The sequence below is a fragment of the Cupressus sempervirens genome, chromosome 8 (genome assembly GCF_028749045.1).
Source record: "Cupressus sempervirens isolate cs-2001-9-10 chromosome 8, ASM2874904v1, whole genome shotgun sequence".
Classification (NCBI taxonomy): Eukaryota; Viridiplantae; Streptophyta; class Pinopsida; order Cupressales; family Cupressaceae; genus Cupressus; species Cupressus sempervirens.
Window position 1 is genome coordinate 41,863,485 of NC_143125.1, and position 22,881 is coordinate 41,886,365.

The following is a 22,881-nucleotide window of genomic DNA, read 5'->3' on the forward strand; positions in this document are numbered from 1 at the left end:
AAAATAAATTGTATAGATTAAAACTTCCCGTGCTGGGCACGGGAATATACAATAGAAATATCAGTTACCAAGAATAGTCGGCCATAAGCAATGAAATCTTAAACTCTGCAAAATTTCTTGCAAGCAATCTTTGTTCTGTCTTCGGCTGAAAAGGAAAAAAAGAATTTCAGATCTGAGATTGTTTAAATTGCCCTATTCGATTCAAAAAGCCATGGAAGTCACCGCAATTACATCTCCAAGAGGCCTAATGTGCCTTGATTCAGTACCCACATGCTTATCTCCACGAAAAACTCTGCACAGGTCCTCCAGTGGCCTCAATTTCGGTCATATGAACAGAATTCTAAATCTAAATGAAATTAATTAAAATTGAAATATAAATCAAAGTAGAATATTATAACTAATTTTGAATTTCAATTTACTTCTAAATCTAAATCTAAATGAAAATGTAAATAAAAAATAGAAATCTCACCTGCAAAAATGTTACTCCAAAATTTCAATTTACTCCTATTCAAAAACTCCAATCTAATCCTCCAATAACCTCCACCTCTTCCTTCCTGTAAAAACATAAAATGAAAATGAAATGAGGAGCTTTGGTTTTATAACTTCTGAGAGGCTCCTCATATCCCCCAACAGACGTCTCTTCACATTCCACGAATTTGTTTCAAATTCCCCCACTCTCCACAAAAAAAAAGCATGAATGTGCATGCAAAATTATATTTAACAAAAAAAAAAATCATATTGAAATTATTTCGCCTCTATTTTTTCGGGACCTATTTTTTCGGGTCCTACTTTTTCGGGCCCTACTTTTTCGAGCCTATTATTTCGGCCTCCATTTGGCTTCCTATTATTTCGGCCAGCTATTATTTCGAGAATTCTTTTTTAATATTTAATTTGGAAGTCCCAATTCTTTTTTATTGACAAAAAATCTTGGCATATTCCCGTGCTGGGCATTTGTGCTGCCATTGTATAGAACGCCTCTCGGCGTAATAATGCAATGACATGGAGAAACATGCATTTGAAAACTGCAAGAAATAACTGACCAGCAGCAGTAATAATTTTTTGGAAAAAAAATCAAAACAACAATTTACGTTTTAAGATAGTGGAGTCGAAACAAGCGTATTTAGGTGGGAGGGTTCCACCTTTCTTAGATTACAAACCGCGTACAAAATTTCTGTGTGCCTTGAAACTGTCCCCCATCACGCAAACTTGGTCAAATATCAACTAGGCATCTTTTGAGTGCTTTCATTTTCCTCTGGGCTGTATTAGATTTGCGATCGGAGCTTGTTTGACGGAAAAACCAGAATACTGTAGATTTGCATTCTTGAAGATGGGGAAGAGGAAGTCATCTGCAAAACCCCCTCCCAAGAAGAGGATGGACAAATTAGAGACAGTCTTCACATGTCCATTTTGTAACCATGGAAGTAGTGTGGAATGCAGAATGTAATGTTTTCTTAAGCAGATAGTTGTGTAAAAGATTGGCTTGCCTGAAACAGATATATTGGTTTTGAATGGTAGTTTTGTTACTTCTTATTTTATCTCTCAACAGAGGGGTTTGCTGTTAAATGTGGATTTTATGGGTTTGTTATGCTTTTTCCAGGGATCGGAAAGATATGATTGGAGAGGCTTCCTGCAGTGTATGCCAAGAGAAATTCAGCACCACAATAAACGGTTCTCTCTCATTTATTTCACGTTTTTTGGAAAATGAAAAATAAGAATCTTTCGTTTTGTTGGAAATTTGGGAAAATGAATGATTGATTTGTTGTTTATTTCCCATGGATCTGACAGCACTGAGCGAGCCCATTGACGTGTAAGTTTCTGATCTCTACCTCTTTTTCAGATTCTCTAGATACTTATGTTGTATGATTGCTTTGTTCTCTACGGAAATGGTCTGCTGGGTTTTCTTTGGGAACTATTGGTGTATAGTTTTAGGTCTTTTGGCTATTATCCATGACCTAAAAGGTAAATTTCTAGATCCCAGCCTAGCAGCACGCCCATTTTGAGACTGTCTCGCGGGAACAAGCAAACTATACATTTTATCCGCGTCTTCATTTGCTTCCACGGTCTAAACAGAACTACAGACTTCGAACTATGCTTGGTGTCTGGTGAGAATGTCTGCTCGAGTTTTTTGAGGAATCCATATGCTGTCTAATGTTTTCTTATAAGGAAAGTATTATAGAGCCTGATTAAAAACTCACCGTTGCCTTATCTTTTTACACATGGTGATCCCTTGGGGAAGTCTCTCTCCTGGTTGACCTAGGGACTCTGCCTGTTGGTCAAGCCTTGTCATCGAACTTGAATGTTTTGGACCCTTAGGTTTTCACTTCATAACCAAAAAATTACGAGGAATAGGGCCTTTTCAATTTGACATCGATTAAATTAAACCATATAGAAAGGATTGCTATGATCCCTGTTCAAGGAAACGGGCAGGGAATGAGAATTGGTCCCCTGGATTAGTACATCCAGATCGTAGTCGAACCTTTTCCCCTTATGTAGAAGTTATTGTTTTTCATCTCTGAAGATGGTATAGGAGACGCATCTAGGAGTGCTAAGACTTGGAACAATCTCACTGTCAATGATTTTTAGCCTTTTAAAAAACAGGATGCGTCAGTCCAGGGAAACTGGTCCACGGCAACCTTATGTCTACATAATATTTGAACCTCGGCAGTTATGTGCAAGTCATTGTTCTTAAATCACTAAGGTCAGCATGCTATTAAATCTAGGAATATCAAGACCTAGAATATTTGGGTTTTGAGGGATTGAAGACTCTCTTGAAGCTTGTCCCGAATGTCATAGTTGTGTTCATCCTCAAAGTTGAAGTCACGGGTTCATTTGAATGTTCAAACAGCTCATAAGCATCCAGACAATTTTTAGCAAGGATAAAATCTAAAATGCCTCTTTTTATAGGTCTCAGAGAAGTTTGTATGCCAATCAGTGTAGGGTACACCCACTTTAATTTATGGACAACAAGTAGACGTAGACCACCAGAATGTATTCTGAGCCCTTTCACTCAGACACGAGTAGATGGAAACAACACATTGAGTACAAGAGTCTGATAATATGATGGAAATCTAAGCCCATCCCACTTAGTAACTAGAGAAGATATTCCTTCAAAGCTAGAGTTTATGCATAACAAACCAATGAAGACGAAGTACCTTAACAAAAAAAGTATTTATTGGTACATGATCATATTGCTATCAGGGTACTAGGGGGTACTGTTATGGGAATGGGGAAGGGATGCCAATCAAAGCAGGGTACGTGAGTAAATGAGAAGATAGCTATATTACATAAAAACGCAGATAATTGTGAATATGAGGATGAGGATGTGGTCCACATTCCTATAATGGAATTTCCTGGCAACTATGTCTATGGCATATACATTACAATTTCATTAAACAAATGATGGAAAAGATGCCCATTTTGATATATTACCAGTGATCCACATTGAACAATATCCATTTTGAGCTTGTAAAATCACGTGACATCGCTGCAAATAAACGATAACCCCTAACCAGAGGATGTTTTATGTCACAGTGCTTAGGCTATTCATGTCAACATTTGTCATTTGGATAATGCATTCTGCTGAACAACCAAGCAAGTAATACAGACCAAATGTTTTCTGATTTCTCTGAAACCTGATTATATTGCAAACAATTCTTCATTGTCGCAATGAACCTTATTTTTTATCTTTTATCTTTTTTTCGAAATAATTCTAAATTGAAAAGGTGGAAACTCATTTAGGTTTTTGGATGACCATATTTGCAGGTATAGTGAGTGGATTGATGAGTGTGAGCGTGTCAATACTCTTGGAGAAGAATAAAGATATGTGGAAGTGGAATGCTGTTTATAAGACAATCTCTATATGGCAGTCATGAATAAAAGACATGGCTGATTGGAAATGGTATTTATGAGCCATCTCAGTATAACAGTGAGGGTTCGAACCTATGTGTGATAAGAGAAATACTTCTTACCAAATTTATTGGCTGATTCTGGTGGCCATAATCTTTAAAGTTTATTATGAGTGCCTTGAGGTGATATTATAATACACCTGCACGTCCTCTGCACAAGTGGGTAATTGCAATGGACTGTATTGCCCTTTGTGGTGTGCAGTGCATCTTTATTTCATGTGACCTAAATTTACAACTTAACTGACATCTGAGCTGCTTAGTTTTCAATTTTGTTTTTGATCTAATAGGTTTCTTCTGGTCACTCTGAAAGTTTATTTCATAGATAATTGTGCTATATATATATATATCTGGAATTGATACTTCCTCGATCGTAGCACTGTCTAATAACGCACAGAGATCTTGTTAGCAGTATTAATTTAACCTTTGGTACTGAATTATTTAATTAACCTTTTCAGTCTGCATTTGTATAAAACGTCATTTTTTGGCCAATTTAAGAGGTTCATTTAGAAATGGGATTGCTGATATGAAGCTTTCCACTCATCACAATGAATGAGTTTTATGCCTTCCAATGCATATCTGATATGGTATCAGATACCACAATTTCAAGGCAATTTCAAAAATTCCAAATCATCTCGGCTAAGGACCTTTTGATTAAGATTTTTGATTTTTATTTAGGTATCAGTTTGCTGTTTATGAGGCTTATTTCAATATCTTATCATTATCAGTTCAAAACTTTCATTCAATGATTGTATGATATTTCAATTTGGGTATTTTAACTTCGAAAGATAATGTTTGACAGTAAAATTTATCACTGTTCTTGTTTTGAAAACCTTGTTGAAAACAATTTGACATTCCCAAAGTAACTAACCACCTTGCCGGCCCATCTCGCTGGACCCATCTCCGAGGTACCCAAGCACCCTCATCTGCCTGCAACCTTGGTCAACTTGTTTTGCATTTTTCTGTCATTATATGGCTGTCTTTTCTGGTGATCTTACAGTACATCCTCTCAATAAGGAAAGTTAGTTTCTTGTCTTTTTGAGTTGTTATATACTCTTACACTAAGATGTAGTTTAAATAGATCAAAAGCTTGGCAAACAACCTATGCGTGGGTACTGTCAAGGCAAAACTTGCAAGTGAGTTACTGCAAAACTTTCAGGAAAGTTTTTGGCAAGTATCTCGCCTTGAAACTTGCAAGTCCTCTTGAGTTTGTGCAGGAAACTCACCTACTGGTAGAGGCAAAAAGGCAATAGGTAGAAACATGTGAAAATCAAAACTTTTCATTTTCATTTTCTGATTTACACCAGAGTTGTTGGTAACTCCTCTGTCTCTCCTTGGGTACATGTATCCCTGTATTTGTACCATACAAAATATCATGGGATTTGTTTTTTCAAAAAAAGTTTTGATGTAGATCTTCCCTTTCATGTAAAAAAACTATATTAAAGTAATTTAAAAAGAAATAGTATAAACAAAACCTCCACAGAATGAGAGAGAAATAAAATGTTTTTCTATTTCAGACACCCATTGTTGGGTTATCTTCTAATGCAACTCTACTATGTTAAATGTTTACATATTGTAAAACGTTAAATTAACTTATAAATATAGCTTAGAAGACTATGTTAAATATATGTATATGTGTTATTTATTTATGTCGTGTCCAATCGTATCCATATTGGGAATCTTAAAAAATGGCTGTATCCATCTGTAACTGTATTTGTATCCATATCCATGCAACTTTGATTTACACAATTATTCCTTTCACAGCACTGGATTGATTTACTGACGGTTAATACTTGAAGTGATAAAATTTTGAAAAACGGCATGGACCCCAAAGGTATTTGTTGTCCCGAAAGGCTTAATCTGGGTTTGGTGTATGGGGTTCCACCTCTAGACCCTTCTTTAGTAGTTATCTTTACCCCTCATAGGGTGCTGCTGCTCGATTTCTTTGGGGACTGCCGCCCCTAAATTCCCCCAGTCTGGGTTTGAAAAGCGAAAGATGAATAATATTTTTTGGGCCATATTTTGTTGAGATGAATTTTGCAAAATATTAATATGGCTTTGTAATTAATAATCATTGGACACTATGATGTGCATTGAATTCATTTTCAGATCTATAAATTAATGGAAAAATTAGTACCTTTAGTTTCAGTTTTATTATTTATGATCAGAAATTTGCGAGTTCCCGAGTCTGAATGAAGTTTGAGGCTTGCCAAGTTTTTATTGAGTACCGAGTTTTTGCACTATGGCGGTTTGTTTGCTGAAAATCTTAATCTTATGCTTTTTGCAGTTCGCCTCTATATTTATCATTTAATTTAGAACAATGATATATTTATTGAGGGATTGGTTTTTTATAACGTTGTAGTCTCTCCTTCCAAGGAGTTTCAGATTCAGAATGGAACAGTGATCTCTCTTGATTGACATCGTTGACAGTTACTGGATTTACTGTTATACAATTTCTTTCCAAATCAATGAACAAAGAAAAGAATCTTAAATGAGACAAACCTTGTACTTTGTTTCTTTCTTATGTTTCAGGTGAACATCTGTTGGGAAGTCCTCGTTGAATGTACAGATGTGAGACCATTGGGCTTGTACCATTAGTGTTGCGAGGTCATTTCTTTTTAAATTACATGTAACCTCTGGGCCATGGGCTCTGAACTTGGGAACCATACTAAACACAGGTTTGCATTTAACCAACTCAATAAAAAATTCAGTTTGAACGTGTAATCGGCTTTTGTTTGTTTCACCCATCGACGGTTGTACCCTGTATTTCTTAGTTTGTCCGTTTGGTGAGAAAAGTGAGATAAATGTGGGGTTCCCTTGCTCTTTTTATCTTTATGACAAAAGCTTAAAAACAACAATGGCTTAAACAATTGGTCTGTATCAGTTGTATCATTCGAGTGATAAAAAGGCACTTCATGTGTTACCTTTAGCAGGTGTTTGATGAGTGGATTATAAAGCTTACGATGGAAAAATAGTGTTCTATACATGGCTCTCCTCGAAAACCCAGAATTTCGGACACAAGGATGTGCGGACATCCCCGTTAAAGCCTGAGAACTTAGAAAATCGTTCGATTCCTGAAGTTGCTGAAAACTCCCCACAGTTTCTCTATCATAGATAACAATTTGGTTTTTATTCATATCTTTGAGCAGACCAACATAATGGCATATACAAATTGTTGACCTTCGAAGAAAGAAGAAAAAGTTAGCAGTTAATGTTTGTGAGTTTCTGCTAAATCTCTGAAGAAAGGAGATTTGGTAGAAAAAATAATGTGGATCTGTTTTCTGGGAAACTATAGCGATATAACTTAAAAAATGCGTACCCTAAAAATTCCAAAGATGTATATATTTGTACCGCCAGCCATTCTTCAGCTGCTGTTGCCAATTTTTGTGACCCCAGCCCACTCCATTTCCTGCCCCAATATTTCAAAGATCAATAGATTTATTATTAGGGGAAAGGATTCAATAATGTTAGGGTCCAATAACAGGGCAGAGAACTATTGTCTAGGCTAAACGATAAATCTTGATTAAACTTATCCTCTTCAACCACTAAATATTCTTTCTTTTCATATGCTTAAATTTCCCTTTAGTTTCTGCGAACAAAAGATGATCGATATTTAAGAGTTACCTGTAATAAATGAATGCTGGCACATTTTGGTTGCCTAAATTGGAGGGTTTGTGAATTCCTATACAAGAGAAGATGTAAATATAGAGGGATGGCGCGAATAAATGTCTGAAGGTCATTGTTTTGCAAAGTGAAGGGCTTATAATTAAAGCGATTAAATGCATATTACAAAAGTTCAATTTTTCCCTCTTATACACTTTCTACCGGCTGAACTTGCATTTCTCTTACTTAGGAATATTAATTCTAAATATTTGGCAGTATATAATTGGAGCTTCTCATGGTGCATAACTAAATTGAGTCTTCAACCAAAGAGAACTCGGGGTATGCATTCTTTCATTGTGTCAGTCTACTCTGCTATTATTTTCTTTTTTTCATGCATCTGCCAAGGTAAATGTCTTGTACATTTATGACAGAAAAAATAAAATTTGTCAGTTGGCATTTGCATGCATGTTGTGAGGTGGTCATTAAGGAAGATGACAATGAGCATTTTTTAGCCACATGCAAAGTTGTCTGCTCAAAAGCTCTAATCTTGACAACTATTTTCACTCAACTTTTTCAAGTGGGGTAATATTGTTCTTTTGTTGGCAATGTTACTGCATGCTTCATCTCACACCTATATCATTAGAATGTGGTTCTTCACAGAAGTTGGTCTATTCCACATTAGTACATCTTTTGTGGCATTTCCTTAGTTTCACCACTTTCTCAATAGTTCCACTCTTATGTACGCCAAATTTCTCTCCAACATTGTTTAAATTCTCACTTTTCTTCAACAAGCTGGCCTTTATGAGAATAACTTGCAATCATGGCAGTTAAATAACCACATCTAGTCGAGACATTTATAGAGGCCATTTTTGCTTTCTTCTTATGTTGCATGTTGTCTTGAGTAGACCATTCCAAAGGCTATGGCCAAAAGTAATTGCTAGTTTCTTTAGGGTGTAAAATTACTCTAGTTGGAAATTCGAGGTTCTTCCCCATGTAGGTGAGTTTTTTTTTGGCTTGTGTATGAAGTTTTGTGCATGGATTTTGACAATTACAATTATTTGAAAAAAGATGTATTTTATAAAATACAACTACGAATACTTTTTCTTCTTCATGATATAGAGAACATAAAGATATAGATAATGTATTGTTAGTAAAAAAATTTGTCACTTGAAAAATAGGTGATTTGGCCTGATGGAATGTGTGTTGCAAAACAATTTCTCCAATAGTTGGATAAGCCTTTGGTATACAACCTTCCTTTGTGTTTAGAGGGACAATTCGTATGATGTAATTTTGGTTTTTAAAATAAGAGATGTTCAAATAACAAAAGAGATGAAGAAAGCTATGAAAATGAATGCACCAAACGACTTTCAAGCCTCTTGAAATCAACTTCAATTGCTAACAAGAATGACCAAGAACTAAGCTAGCATTAGCTTAGTGATGATTTGACCGTGAAAACATTAATTACAAACAAAATCAACACTCAAACAATTCGGATTTTATAAAAAAGAGAATGCAAAAAGTCCTTTCTTTTATTTCATAGCACCAAGAAGAGAAGAAAATTGCTGATTACAAGAACAAGAATTGTACACACTTTCCAAAATTTTCCTTGCTATCAAAACATAAGTGTCCCTTTGTCTCTAAATCCAAAAAGTCCCGTGTTACATGTGTTGTTCATGAATTTATAGTCTATTCTAGCATAACCACTTTTTTGGGTTTGTAATTACTCAAAAAGTTAGAGTTCACACTATTCTAAAGAAGGTTCGTAACCAACACTAAGTTTTGATGCCTAATCATAATTAAGAAAAGTTAAAATATTGACTAAAACAAGGTTAAATCTAAAGTTGACCTCTTTACAAAATAGACAAACAAAAATTTGAGACAACTTTAGACTCATCTACTTCTAACTTTCAATTGTGATTGTTGATATCTACTACAATTGCTATTTGATGTAGAGGTGCTATGAATAGTTGAGCCAAGTTTGCCTTGTATGATCTGAATGATTTGATGACCTATCCCAAGGCCTTGTTTTTTATGATGTTCAAGCTTTGCATTTTGACCTTGCATAGATCATGGCTCTTTCTAACTTCATCCAACTCTAGGGTGTAACCTGGTAGGTTTTGAATACAAGAGTTGAATGCCACCAAGAGAGCTCAATCTCAACATAATGTCAGCAACTGAACTTTGTTTATTGCCAAGTTCAGTGCTGATCTTTAACTCGATGCATTCCAAAATGGAGGATACATTTGGATCCTAAGTGTGTTCGCTAATAGGAATACCTTCCATGATTGTTGTTATATTCCCTAAGGCCTTCTTTTTCACTAGTTTGCAAGCATTTAGAAACTTCTCTTCTTCATACAATTATTGATCTATACTATCAATTTTCCATTTGATGTTTTCCAACCATATGTCAATTTGCTTTTCTTCTCTACTTGTGATCAATTTCAAAAATTTGACTATATTGCTGTCCATTCCTTTAATCTTGATCAAATTACTTTAAATTTCTCTCTAGAATGATTGTTCCCTTAAGAGTCACCAACTCTTTTTGAATGCTTTGTTGTATGTGATTTGCCTTAGCATATGTGACATTTACCTCATGAAATAGGCTTGATGCTTGCTCTTTCATGTGCTTTATCCATGCCTTCACCATCCTACTATAAGCTTGGCATTCTCCAATGTTTTAAATGATATTTTCACCAAACATCTTCTTGGGATCCTCTATTATTTTTGTAGAAGTACTAGGATTTGGGAGTGAATCACCAACTATCGATCAGATGCATGAAGGGCTTGAACTTGGTGCTTGAGATGATTCTTAGCTTGCTTATCTCTCCTTGACTGTTCGAGTAGGACATCAACTAACACTTGGAAATTATGCTCTCTACCTTCATGAGTAGTGTGACCCAAATCCACTTATGTTAAAATCAGCTTAATCAACCTCATTTATGTTCTTGTCTGTCTGGTTGTGTAATCTCAACAAATAGGTTTCCTGAGGTAGGATTCATTGCTAGTCTAGAATCTATTCTAGTTTTCTTTACTTTTGTACCTTTATGTACTAGATCAACCACAACATCCAGATTTGATGCTTCTAATTGGATCACTCTTTTCTTCTTTCTCTCCAAACTTTGTTGTAACCAAGATGCTGAAATAGTGGCAGATGAATCAATCACCGAAGGAACCCGTAGGACTCGAGGTGAGAAATCCTAGTTATTTGTATTCTCCGCAATTGACACCTCTTGAGTCCCACACTTTCAGGAGACAAAGAGTGCGTATGAGATGCTATAGATTGAATCATTTCATCTATGATTGATAATGGTAAAGCGTTCATCTCGGGAGCTTCATCTATCATTTGCTGGATCAGATTTAAAGCTTATCTTTAGGCTTTGACCTTTTCTTTTCGGGTGACTTCATTGAACTAACATATGCTGAAACTAGATCAATTCTTCTGCTCGGATCTTCACCATCATCTCCATCTTGTGCGCCATGTAAAGAACCAAAAGCGGTAGGCAAAGAAAATGGAATGATTGAATTGGGCATACCTTCTTGTGAGCTATTATTGTTCTTCGTACTATTTTTCTCTTTTGACCTAATGGCCGGGGCTTCTTTGGTTTTACTTCTTAACCAATTCTTTGTTCCCAAAATCACAAAGAAGGTCCTCTCCTTGAGATCTTTTAATTCTAGTGAGGACTAATTGATATATGGCAATTCCAACAACTATATTCGATCAAAGAAGAAAGCTTCAATTAGATTTGATTCATCTTTCTTTAAGCTTGTGACATTCCACCCCATTTTATAATCAATGATTTATTGCACTGTAAATCTCATCCAATCTGTTTTTCTCACCTCAAAGTCATTCTCACAATTTGCCCAATATTCCTCCATCATAGGCAAATGAAGATAGCCAGGTCCTAATATCAGGTTGTTTTTAACGTACCCACTGCCATCAAATGGGTAACGACTTTGAAAAGAGGTCAAAGTTATCTTCACCATAGATCTTTCAATATTTTGGGCATCTGAGGAAGAAAGACAATTATAGTATCATATACTAATTGGGAAGGGAATGAATCTTTTATTCTTGCACTTCTTGTTTACCTAACCAATCTGCGTGCAAACTTTTGACAGTACCAACTTATCCTCTACAAAATGAGGCAACATAAGAGGACAATCTTGAAAACCTCCAATGCGAATGTAGGCAAACTAGGGATATTGTATGAAGAAGCTACCATAAGTAATTATGAGATTGGTTGCTTTGGGAGAAATTTGAAGTCCTATATCTCCCTGTAGCTCTCTTACTGTGAGCATAGAGAAAGTATCGTTCACCTTGCAAAAGTGTGCATTACTTTGTTTCAATTGTAACTGGGGATAGTAATTATATATTTATGTAGCCACATTGTATTCCTCATATGGATTGAGCCCAGGTCATAATTTCATACTAGCAATTGCATACATAAGATACAAAGACATGTAGAATCCTTGATTCATATTGACTTCAGTCAATTGATGGTGAAGGGCACCACTAATCATTTCTCCCTAATCAATGAATTGTTTTCCAGTGATGATGGTACTAATGTACAAAAACATTGAATCCTGAAAGTCTTCAACTATCTCATTCACCACTATTTTACTGAGAAGGACAATCATATTTGAAATGCCTTAGATAAAAAGTATTCTACGCAGAGCTCTTGGTAACTATGATCGTGCACTCCTAAGTTGATCCAACCAACTTTTAGCAATAACATTCAAACACTTCTTTTTATTCTAATGAAAATACCCTTGAGCACCTTCTTTAGAGATTTATGTGAATTCTTTCCTCATTGGTAATCTGAATGAAATGGAGATAGATACTAGATCTAGCCTCACCACGACATTACCTCTTGAAGTCTTAATATCTCTAAAATTCCAATCATATGCCCAAAACCAGTTCTGTACACTGAACTACGATTGGATGTGGACCTCCTGCATGAGCCAACCCATCGACTAATGTTTGTTGTGCCAAAGGCGATCTATCCTCTTTGCTCATTGCCTGCAAATAATCTGCAATGTTAGTGTGTCCCGTTTTGGTATCTAATATCTCAAGAAGCGTGCTTGTCAGTATTGCGGAGGTTCCTTGCCTTGGAATTTGTACCTCGTAGTATTGCTCACAAGTCCTTGTCCTGGTGAGATGTTGAATGCGATTTCAATGCTCCCTTGGCTTCGTATTTTCAAACTCTTGATTCTATCCCCTTCAGATAATCATAAAACACTATCAAAGTCCCTATTGTGTGCACAGGTTCCCATATTTACTTGAAGCATTCTATCAAATAGTTTATAGGTGTTGATGAATCATCGGTGCCATCAAGTTTCCACTTGTATAGATATATTGGAGTGACATGTAGCATAGGAAGATGAAGGTTGACATTGAACTTTAGAAAAATCCATTTTAACACATGCAATTGTGTCTATCTTGCCACGTGGACACATATTCTGCAATTATTGTGATTGCATCTTGGTGTAGTGTTTCATCAAACAGTTCAACGGTTTGTCATCATATTCTATTCACATCAAATGGAATTCGATCAAACATATTGGAACCCATGCTTATATTCATATACATTATACTATGCACTTCAACCGCTGGAACTTGAAGAAATCATAAGCATTTTGTCAAATAGATGTCATGTTAGCAATCCTGTCAAGGCCATAGGTTGGAGGGGTAGCAGACATTCGACCAAACAGTTCATGCGTATTATTATTTCAACTCCTCACAATGTAGATCAACATGCATAACATTTACTCTCCTAAGACTTCAAATCTCCCAAATACGAGACTTCAACTTCATTGCTGAACATGTTATCAGGTTCCCAAATGAAATTATGTTGCAGGTTTGGACTCGACACATTCTGTCAAATGGCTGGCAATATGCGTCTTTGGCCTGGTAGTCGATGTGAATTTTTCCTCCTATCTCTGCTTTTGTGGAGTTCACTGCAGATAACGGGTACTGATCTCTCAGCAACCCGCACTATGTAAGCTGCGAACCAATGAGTGGGCGTGGGTAATCGTGTACGGGCCTCTCAGACTTTAAACTCTCCACACTTTACTGTCTCCAAGCTGACATAATGTCAAATAGATGATGCACATTGTCTCCTTTACCATAGTTGTAGAAATACACCTCTTACATGAATTGCCCAAGCCATTGGAGGATGTTTTGATTATTCATGCAACACATCGTGAGCATATTCTTATTCAAGATATTCTCTTGTTGTAGTGGCCTATTTCAACCTATTCATTGCTCATCTGAAGATGCTCCTTTTGCGTATAGACAAAATAGAAAGAATGGTATGCATGAGGCAATCTATATATGATCTCGAGATTTTAGATTACCCCATAGAGCTAGTGAAGACGATTCCTTTCGATAGAGTACCTTGCCAAACAACTCACATGCATTAGAGACTATGGTTCATATTCCTCTATCTCAGGTTTAGTTTAACCACTACCGTCTTTACCTTCAATATATCCAGCTTGGGATGCACAGGTGATGTATAGTCGCTTCCTTTTTCACCCATTCCTCTACTTGGTTCCATTCAAACAACGCCATAATTGTAAGGAGTTGTGATTACATTCCATGCTGCCAACAGAAGAAAATGAAGTATGACATGCGATTTGACCAAGATGATAAGGATGGAACATTTATTTTTAGACATGATTCAATCCATATTTTACATGCCTTCTCATTGTATCATGTGCAAATGAATTGGCGTATTGAAATCTCACCAATTAGACATAATTAAATCGCTAAAGATATTTTATCAAACACTTAGATGCTCTATCAATACTCTTCTACAAATCCTACCAATAACTTGTTTCTCATGAGACTACACATTCATTAGAGTATCATGTCAATATGGTTCAGAGTCAAGACTGTGTTTCCCAACCATGTTTTGCCTTCTTAAAACTTGGCTTGCAAAAATGTAACCTTTCACTATCACCAATAGTAAGCCATTAACACATACAATTCTTTATTAAAGGGATAAGAGGTTAATAACCATCTCTAAGATGCAAGTTTTGAGAAAAGACACAACCCAAACCCGAATTTCGTTCTAGAAGTTTTAGTACATAGAGAGAGATGATTTTAGTATGGAGAGAGAGAGAGAGAGAGAGAGAGAGAGAGAGAGAGGAACTTTTGGTGCGTGGAGAGAGAATAGTTCTAGTACATAGAGAGAGAAACTTCTAGTACATAGCGTGTAATGCCCCACCAGGGAACCCAAAAAAAATTAACCTAAAGTTTCATTAAGTTTGTCAAACATTTAATTTAATTTTTTAAATATAATTACTTAACAACATCATATACAATAACAAGATATATAAATAATAGCGGAAGCAATAACAACAAGAGATATAAATAATAGTAGACGCATTAACTCACATACGTAACAACCATCAAAACAAATTACAATTCTTAAGGGTCCCATGACATTGAATCACATATAAGTTTAATTAATACTAAAACCAATATATAACACATCTATATTAAAAAATAACTACAAGTACAAATTCTATTTAAACAATATACAATTATAGGATGCCACTTGGCAATAAACAAAATGCACAATCATCCACTATACAAATCACAAGGTATGAGAGGCTGAAATAATATACATCATAAAATAGATAACATCATCTCGTAAGATCTATGAAATCAAATACAATACACTTAGAGTATAACCATCTATCATAGTACATAAGAGCCAAAATAAAAGAGAGTACAGAACAGGGAACTCTAGCCACAACATCAAACTATTGGATCTCAATGGTATAAGAAAAAAATACTACCACCCGACCTCGTGAAACCCAAAAAGGTCCACTCCTACTGCGGTGAGGAGATAAACTCAAGTCCCAAACAGGATAGCAAACTCAAAAGTTAAAACCAACATCTAGGTTCAAGGAATCACCTAAAGGAAAACTATCTCAAGGGTACCAAGAAACAAGTATCAACAAATCCTAGAGGCAACACATACATGTAGGAAATCTACTATGCAAGTGGTCAAGTGTCATCACATGAGCCAACTCTAAGGTTACCACAGTAGTCTTTTAATACTCCGGACCCCCTAGTGCTTCTATACGGCATCAATATCCTTTCGTATAAACAAGGCATACTAACAAGTCAGCTCTAAGGTTACCACGGTAGTCTTTTAATACTCCGGACCCCCTAGTGACTTTCTGTGATACCAATATCTTATTAATTTATTTTAACCCATTTGATAAAATGTTATCGCTTATGAAAATAACCTACAATGGGTTACTCGTCAGCCTCCTTAGGGCCTCGGCCTCTATTGCAAGCCACTTTCCAACATGACATACAAATAACCTACCCTAAGCTCAACAAAAGAAAAATATCTCAAATTATCATAAACCACACATCAGTTCTTAAACAAGTAACTGTAATGTCCCCATCTTGTTAGCAACTTAGTGGAGTTCTTAGCCTTTACATTCTCTGAAGGCTAAGTGGAGAAATAAGAAGAAATTGATTAAATTAATTTCTTATAAAGTCATTAAATAAATTAAAATTAAAAGGTGACTTTATATTTAATTAATTTAATTTTCTAGAAGCACAACTAATTATTGTATTGGAAAAGGGGCAAGCTTCTAGAGAGTGCATTTTCTAGAAATACAACTAATTATTGCCTTGGAAAGGGCGAAGCTTTTAGAGAGTGTAATTAAATAATATTTTTATTTCGTTCTAGAAGGGTGAAGGAAAAAAATGAATAGGGAGGGTAGCCTCATTGTTGATATATCGAATATGTTGGCATCTACTCTTCCAGATAGCTTGTGGAGCCAAGGGTTTTTGCAGTTGTTATATTGATCATTGGGAACAAACACTCCCATTGATTTGCATAACTGAGGTGATGAAATGTCTTTCAAAGGGTTGCGACTGTTGGAGAAGACAAATCAGTCTTTTCATTGTGCCAAATTTGCAGCCTAGAGCCAACTTTGTGGAGTAAGGAATAAGTTGGAATTTGCTATAATGATTTGCTACAGGAAAAATCATTTTTTTGGAACAATTCTAGGTTTTTATCCACTACATTTTGCATTGTTTGAGAGTAGATATTTAGGGCATTGGTAGGGTTTGTAAAATCTATTGTAATTTGATTTATATCAGAGTTTTTATATTAGAATTTGTTGCCCTAATGTCTTATTGATGTAGATGCATATTTTCCTATTTGTGATTAGTATTATTCAAAAATAATTGCATTTTCATTGTTAGTTGTTTGGTGTGTTCTTTGGAAGCATAATTAATAAAGTTTGGCATTTATCTAAAGCAATCAAAATTTACATATGCAATATATCTCTTGCTTGCAAAGTGTTTGACGAAATGTCAAACAAGTGAATTAGAGAGGACTTTGTGTTTGACGAAGTTATAACTTGTTGGGGTTATTACATTGGTATTAGAGTGGTTTCTTGCCATCCTGTGGGGTAGGAAATTTATATTATTGTCAGATTTGCTATTACATTTGGAGTGACTAACACTCTAGCATTTTGTAGCCATGAAAAGACATAGGAGGACTGATAGTTCTAGAAGTTAGTGGAGTAGTGACGAAGTTAGCGCGAAGATGAATGCTTTGCAGGAGAGTATGGAGAAACTTAAGCTTCATCAACAGAGATTGACATAGAGCTTGTCGAATCTAGAGACAATTGAAAGGGCAGCAAGGTATATGGTTTTCACCTTTAGAAGGCCAACGTTGAGGTTACAGAGAAGGAAGCTTGAGTTTTCCCTGACAAGAGTCCCTGATGTAAATGTACCTATATTTAGTATGACACCTGCTAGTCCTATCTACAGTGTTGATGATGGACTTATTTTACAAGGACATGTGGTTGTGTCAGTGGCAACAGAGCATAGCGACACTGATCTTCAGTAGGTTGAGGCTCCCAAAGTTGTTATAGTTAGTGCAGAGATAGTTGATGTAATTGTTATCATTGATACTTTTGGCTCTCTCGAGGACATGATTATTATTGGAGATTTGTATGTGAGATCTCATGGTGTTGCTATCGTGTAGGAGACAATTGCTTCCTCATGTGGGACAAAAGCATGTATAGAGTCACTTATCTATGATGTTGGTGATGTGGGTGTTTCAGTGAAGTCAATAGATGTGGATTTATGCTCTAGTATTACTAATTTGTAGCCTTGTGCTGAGACATGTGTGTAGAGTCAGGAGTCCATAGTTGAGGCTTTGTCAAGGGATGGCGATGCAACAATAGTGGGATAAGGAGCATGTGAGAATATTGTCATATCAGCAACCACTTCTGTGTTAGTTGAACCATCCAATGAGGAGTTTAGCAGTATGCATGCAGTTGTTGATGTGTGTTCTAATGATGACACACATGTTGATGATTATGAGTTTTCATCATCTACAGATTCGATTCAATTTTTTGTTGTGGTAGTTAATGTTGTTCCTATATGCATATATTTTGATGTGGCTACACCTATTATTGATACAATTGACATGAGTGCATATGGTTTGCCTGTAGCTACATCTTTTTCAATGCATGTTGGTGATGATCAGGATTCCAGTCCAATATATATTATGTGGGTGGATACAGGGAAGAAGAGGTTTCATAGATCTTCTATAGAGTTTCCTTCTAGTGATATTCTGACTTCTAAATCATCAACACAAGTTTTGGATGCTAGGCTACATGACATGTGGTTAGTCCTGATGATGTTGGTTTGTAGTTGGTTTAATGTCCATAAGGATGTCACATACTACTTCATTGGGATCCAGGTGGAGGTTGGAGTTCATTGTGATCTAGATTGCTTAAGGACAAGCAATTTTAGGGAGGACAGACTGTAATGTCCCCATCTTTTTAGCAACTCAATGGAGTTCTTAGCCTTTACATTCTCCAAAGGCTAAGTGGAGAAATAAAGAGAAATTGATTAAATTAATTTCTTATAAAGTCATTAAATAAATTAAAATTAAAAGGTGACTTTATATTTAATTAATTTATTTTTCTTGAAGCACAACTTATTATTGTATTGGAAAGAGGGGAAGCTTCTAGAGATCGCATTTTCTAGAAATACAAGTAATTATTGCCTTGGAAGGGGGGAAGCTTCTAGAGAGTGCATTTAAATAATATTTTATTTCCTTCTAGAATGGTGAAGGAAAAGAATAAATAGGGAGGCCAGCCTCATTGTTGATATATTGAATATGTTGCCATCTACTCTTCCGGATAGCTTGTGGAGCCAAGGGTTTATGTAGTTGTTATATTGATCATGGGAACAAACACTCCCATTGATTTTCATAATTGAGGTGGTGAAATATCTTCCAAAGGGTTGCGACTATTGGAGAAGACAAATCAATCTTTTCATTGTGCCAAATTCGTGGCCTAGGGCTAGCTTTGTGGAGTAAGGAATAAATTGAAATTTTCTACAATGATTTGCTATAGGAAAATTCATGTTTTTGGAACAATTCCAAGTTTTTATCTACTACATTTTGCATTGTTTGAGAGTAGATATTCAGGGCATTAGTAGGGTTTGTATACTCTATTCTAATCTAATTTATATCAGATTTTTTATATCAAAATTTGTTACCCTAATGTCTTATTGATGTAGATGCATATTTTGCTATTTGTAATCAGTGTTATTAAAAAACAATTGCATCTTCATTGTTAGTTGTTTGGTGTGTTCCTTGGAAGCATATTTATTAAAGTTTGGCATTTAGAAAGCAGTCAAAATTTACATATGCAATATATCTCTTTCTTGCAAAGTGTTTGACGAAATGTCAAACAAGTGAATTAGAGAAGATTTTGTGTTTGACGAAGTTATAACTTATTGGGGTTATTACAACAACTGGAAAGCACTTAAATATCACCGATCATAATTATAGATCCCACCAATATGATCATCCTAACAAGATTGATCCAAAACCAAGTACACCAAATTCATGTCATAACATGACATCACCAAAAATAAATCATTTAATCACCTCAATCCTATACAAGCAAATGGGAAGCAATCAAGGATAACAAATCGAAGACTCACAGGTTATATCAAGAAAAACACATCATTCACCTTAGTTCTACACAAGAAACTGGAAAGTATATCAAAACATTTGATCAAAATCATCACAACACACACATGACACATCACCATGATCAGGTATAAAAGTTCATGATCAAAATATCATCATGACATCACAGACAAAATCTCAAGCCTCTGGTAAACATCTTGATTTGGTCAAAACTAAGACAACCCCGAAAACCTCGACACTAGTAAATCAAACGTCACATAAAGTACATGCAATAGTAACTTTTCATAATTCATTATGTTTTGGAAAACACACAAGTTTAATTTTCACTATAGATTTCCAAGTTCTCATTTTCAATTTCAAGTATTGCAGTTTCATAATGTTTTCGATCTCAATCAGGGTTTCAGTTTCCATTTCTCTAGTTGCGAGATTCACTATGGTTTTCAAGTTCACTAGAATCCTAGACAATTCAACAATTCATATAAATTCATTTAAACATTGTTTCATAGTTCAATTCATTATCAAAACGTAAGAGTTCACACACCTTACAATTTCGTCTTTTCAAACTATGATAACTACTAAAGTTTTCGAATCATAAAATTTCCTAGTGTTATAAATCATTTTCATATAAAATTGTACCATTAAGTTTCATAAACCATTTAGTTTTGAAAATATAATAGTTCTAGGTTCACTAAAGGTTTTCATGTTTCATACTCTATTTAAGAATGTATCCCTAAAATTCATCATATTCATTTAAATAAATCCACATTAGGTTTAAAACAATTACTTTAAATTAAACTCGGTTGATGTAACACTGAAACCTCATTTCCAATCCACTTGTAATTACCATCTAATAATAATAATTATCATTTAAAAATATATATTAATAAAACTAGCAATTAATAATAGTTATTTATCTAAAAACTACAACTATTAATAAATAAGTTTTAAATTTATTAAAAATCATAATTTAATATTAATAATAATATAATATTAACTAAACTATATAATAATAACTTAAAATTTAAATAATTTTAAATTAAAACAAACTAAATTTAAATATAATTATAATTAAAAAAATTTACATTTAAAAAAAAAAAAAGACACAATAATATAAATGCGTTTTAGGCTAGCGCGACTAGCAATGAAGCTACCACAACAATAGTACATGTTGTACAACAACATCAAAGAACACCATTGGAGCAAAGGAAAACGAGGAGGAGAAAGAGGGGGGTGGGGCAGGCGGGGTGGTGTCCCTTGCCCACCTAAAACATATTTTTTACAAATAATGAAATACTTTCCCCCTTTCCGTACAACAAACACATTACAAATTCCCTCCTTTTTTATATATTATATTAAATAATATAATTACATGGTAATTTCCATTTACTTTGTAATTATATTATATTATATAAATATATATATTTTTAAAACCAAATTATACCATAGATCTGGTAGGAAAACGAAATTAAAACAATCAAATTTATTGATTCCAATTTTTGGTATTCTTTCTCAAACCTCATCCTGAATCAAAATATGAAACTCTTAACTTACAAAACTAGGGTTTTAAATTAACAAACAATATACAATTTTTTCTCAATCGAAGAATGATAGTTTGCATACAAGGGTTTCAAACCAAATTCATTTATAGATGTCTTTACAAAAAAAGAACAATAAATATGCAAACAAGGGTTTCAACTCAAAGAAATTCTAAAACCCAAAAACACAATAGACATGAAGAAGAAAATAATTCGAAGAATGAGCAATTGTTACACAAACCCATAAGATCCTACCTAGATCTGATGCTAACATGCAAACACACAATCACACGAAGAACGTGAGAAAACCCCTTTCTTTTGAAAACTTCCTTCTTTGAAAATTGCTTCTCTGAATCCCCGGTTATAGCAAAATGAGCTTCAAATCTCTGATAAAGAGTTCTCCCCTAATTTGGGGCTCTGATTGTGCAATCACATGAGGGAACTCGCTGATCAATATCTTTTATTATTTTATTATCTTTTTACATTTTCATGCACAAACTTTTAGATATTTATTTAAAATATCTTTATTAAATAATTTTTCTCTCTTTAATTAATTTATTATATTTTAATTTCATGCATAAGCTTTATGCAATTTGATTAAAATAATCTTTATTAAATTTATGATTCCTCTCTCTAGTTAATTACAAGATGTTTTAATAATATATTTATTAATTCAACTAATAATATTATTTAGAGTTCATTGTTTAAAATAGGACTCCTAAATATTTATTATTAAATCATATATATATATATATATATATATGCCTAAATTAGAACTTTAATAAAATATTTTAAATTTAATTCTTTTATTTAATTAATTTTTCAATTAATTAAATATAATTAAATATCAAATTTATTTATAAAATTTTCATTAAATTAAATCACTAATTATTCTTTTAATTTGATTTAATTATAACAAGAAATCACAATAGACCCACAAAACCAAATATGACAACTCAACTAAAGACAAAGAACAAATTCAAACCATTGAGATACTGCGATAGGGTATGCTCATCTTGACAATTCAGGGAAGTCAACACACAGTACTTGTAATTTGCATAAAATCTATGCATGTACAAACACAAATATTCTAAACTAAATAGGCAATGGCGAGGAGTGGTACATCGTGTAGATCCCGACTAGCAAGTGACTACAACTCCTTCCCTCAACCATATTTGGAATGTCAATCATAAAGTAAATTATACATGTAAACTATACACATGCAAGTATGGGGTAAGTATCCATAAAACTGCATATAAATCATTCATCTAACTAACATAATGTAATAACTGAAATCGATGTATGAACATACATATATCATCATAGAAATAATCCTAAAATAACTGAAATAACTAAATAATTCTTCGCATAAATCAACTGAATATGAAATACATTTAATCAAATATGATATCCAGGTACGACTAATCATAAAACACAATTAGAAAATTGACCTAAAAGAATTTGACACTACAACGGAAAAGTCAAGTAGAGATAGGCATTACATAGTGAGAGAAAGTTTTAGTACATAGAGAGAGAAAGTTACATAGAGAGAGATAGTTTTGACATTTCAAATTATTGGTGTAAATACATACTTTACTATTTACACTTACTTAAGTTTACTTAGGTTAATGCATTATTTAATTATTTTGCATTATTTTATTATTTTTATTTGTGAGACACTTAGGAGTTTGCACACCTTTTGAGTTGTCATGTTGACAACACAGGAGTATGCAACTTTATTTGAGCACATGGTGTCTACAACACTGTTTTGCGTGTTCCACCCTTGTAGACTTATCCTCTCATCACCGCGCTTACTTCCGTGCTTAATGGAGGATAATCCATATCTGG

The 22,881-nt window shown here is 34.4% G+C and overlaps 1 protein-coding gene across 1 annotated transcript; it reads left to right on the forward strand.

Annotated features, from left to right (window-relative positions):
* Positions 1 to 1,148: 1,148 nt before the first annotated feature.
* LOC149541480 (transcription elongation factor-like protein) lies at positions 1,149 to 4,172 on the forward strand. The gene is made up of 4 exons (XM_089796736.1): positions 1,149 to 1,440; positions 1,598 to 1,668; positions 1,786 to 1,807; positions 3,763 to 4,172. Exons 1-4 carry the CDS (start codon positions 1,328 to 1,330, stop codon positions 3,815 to 3,817), a joined length of 261 nt encoding a protein of 86 aa, XP_089652862.1. The 5' UTR covers positions 1,149 to 1,327; the 3' UTR covers positions 3,818 to 4,172.
* The last annotated feature ends 18,709 nt before the right edge of the window (positions 4,173 to 22,881 follow it).

What these genes read in the sequence shown, in the direction of transcription:
- LOC149541480 (XM_089796736.1), top strand. Translation starts at nt 1,328, where the DNA reads ATGGGGAAGAGGAAGTCATCTGCAAAACCCCCTCCCAAGAAGAGGATG. An exon ending in ATTCAGCACCACAATAAACG is followed by an intron (nt 1,669 to 1,785) that starts GTTCTCTCTCAT and finishes TGGATCTGACAG; the next exon opens with CACTGAGCGAGCCCATTGAC. An exon ending in CTGAGCGAGCCCATTGACGT is followed by an intron (nt 1,808 to 3,762) that starts GTAAGTTTCTGA and finishes CCATATTTGCAG; the next exon opens with GTATAGTGAGTGGATTGATG.